This window comes from Nestor notabilis, unplaced genomic scaffold (assembly GCF_000696875.1).
Source record: "Nestor notabilis isolate BGI_N333 unplaced genomic scaffold, ASM69687v1 scaffold21135, whole genome shotgun sequence".
Classification (NCBI taxonomy): Eukaryota; Metazoa; Chordata; class Aves; order Psittaciformes; family Psittacidae; genus Nestor; species Nestor notabilis.
This window is the reverse complement of record NW_009930854.1, coordinates 2,161-2,395: the sequence shown is the minus strand read 5'-3', so window position 1 is coordinate 2,395 and position 235 is coordinate 2,161. Positions and strand designations below refer to the sequence as shown.

The 235-nt window shown below is 59.6% G+C and overlaps 1 protein-coding gene across 1 annotated transcript in view; it reads right to left on the bottom strand.

Annotated features, from left to right (window-relative positions):
• Positions 1-5: 5 nt before the first annotated feature.
• Positions 6-235, bottom strand: part of KIAA1045 (KIAA1045 ortholog) — a gene marked incomplete at both ends in the record, with an annotated part of 2,385 nt that continues 2,155 nt past the window's right edge. Inside the window, one exon of the mRNA XM_010015620.1 lies at positions 6-174. Coding sequence (XP_010013922.1) covers positions 6-174 — 169 coding nt within the window. The remainder of the gene's footprint in view (positions 175-235) is intronic.

Genomic DNA, 235 nt, shown 5'->3' with positions numbered 1-235 from the left:
TGGACTCGTGGGAGAGAAAGTCGTGCCACTCAACGTGCCCCTTCTTGTCAGGGTCCAGGGCAGAGAACTGCAGGGTTGCCTGCTCCTCCTGTGCCTCGGCCATGGGCTGCTCAAACTGCTGCTTGTGCACCAGGTGCTTGTAGTGCAGGAAGTCATCCAGGGACAGGGAGGTCTCTGTAGGGGATGGATGTGCTATGCAGTGCCTGGGATGGGAGGGTTACACCTCCCCAACTGC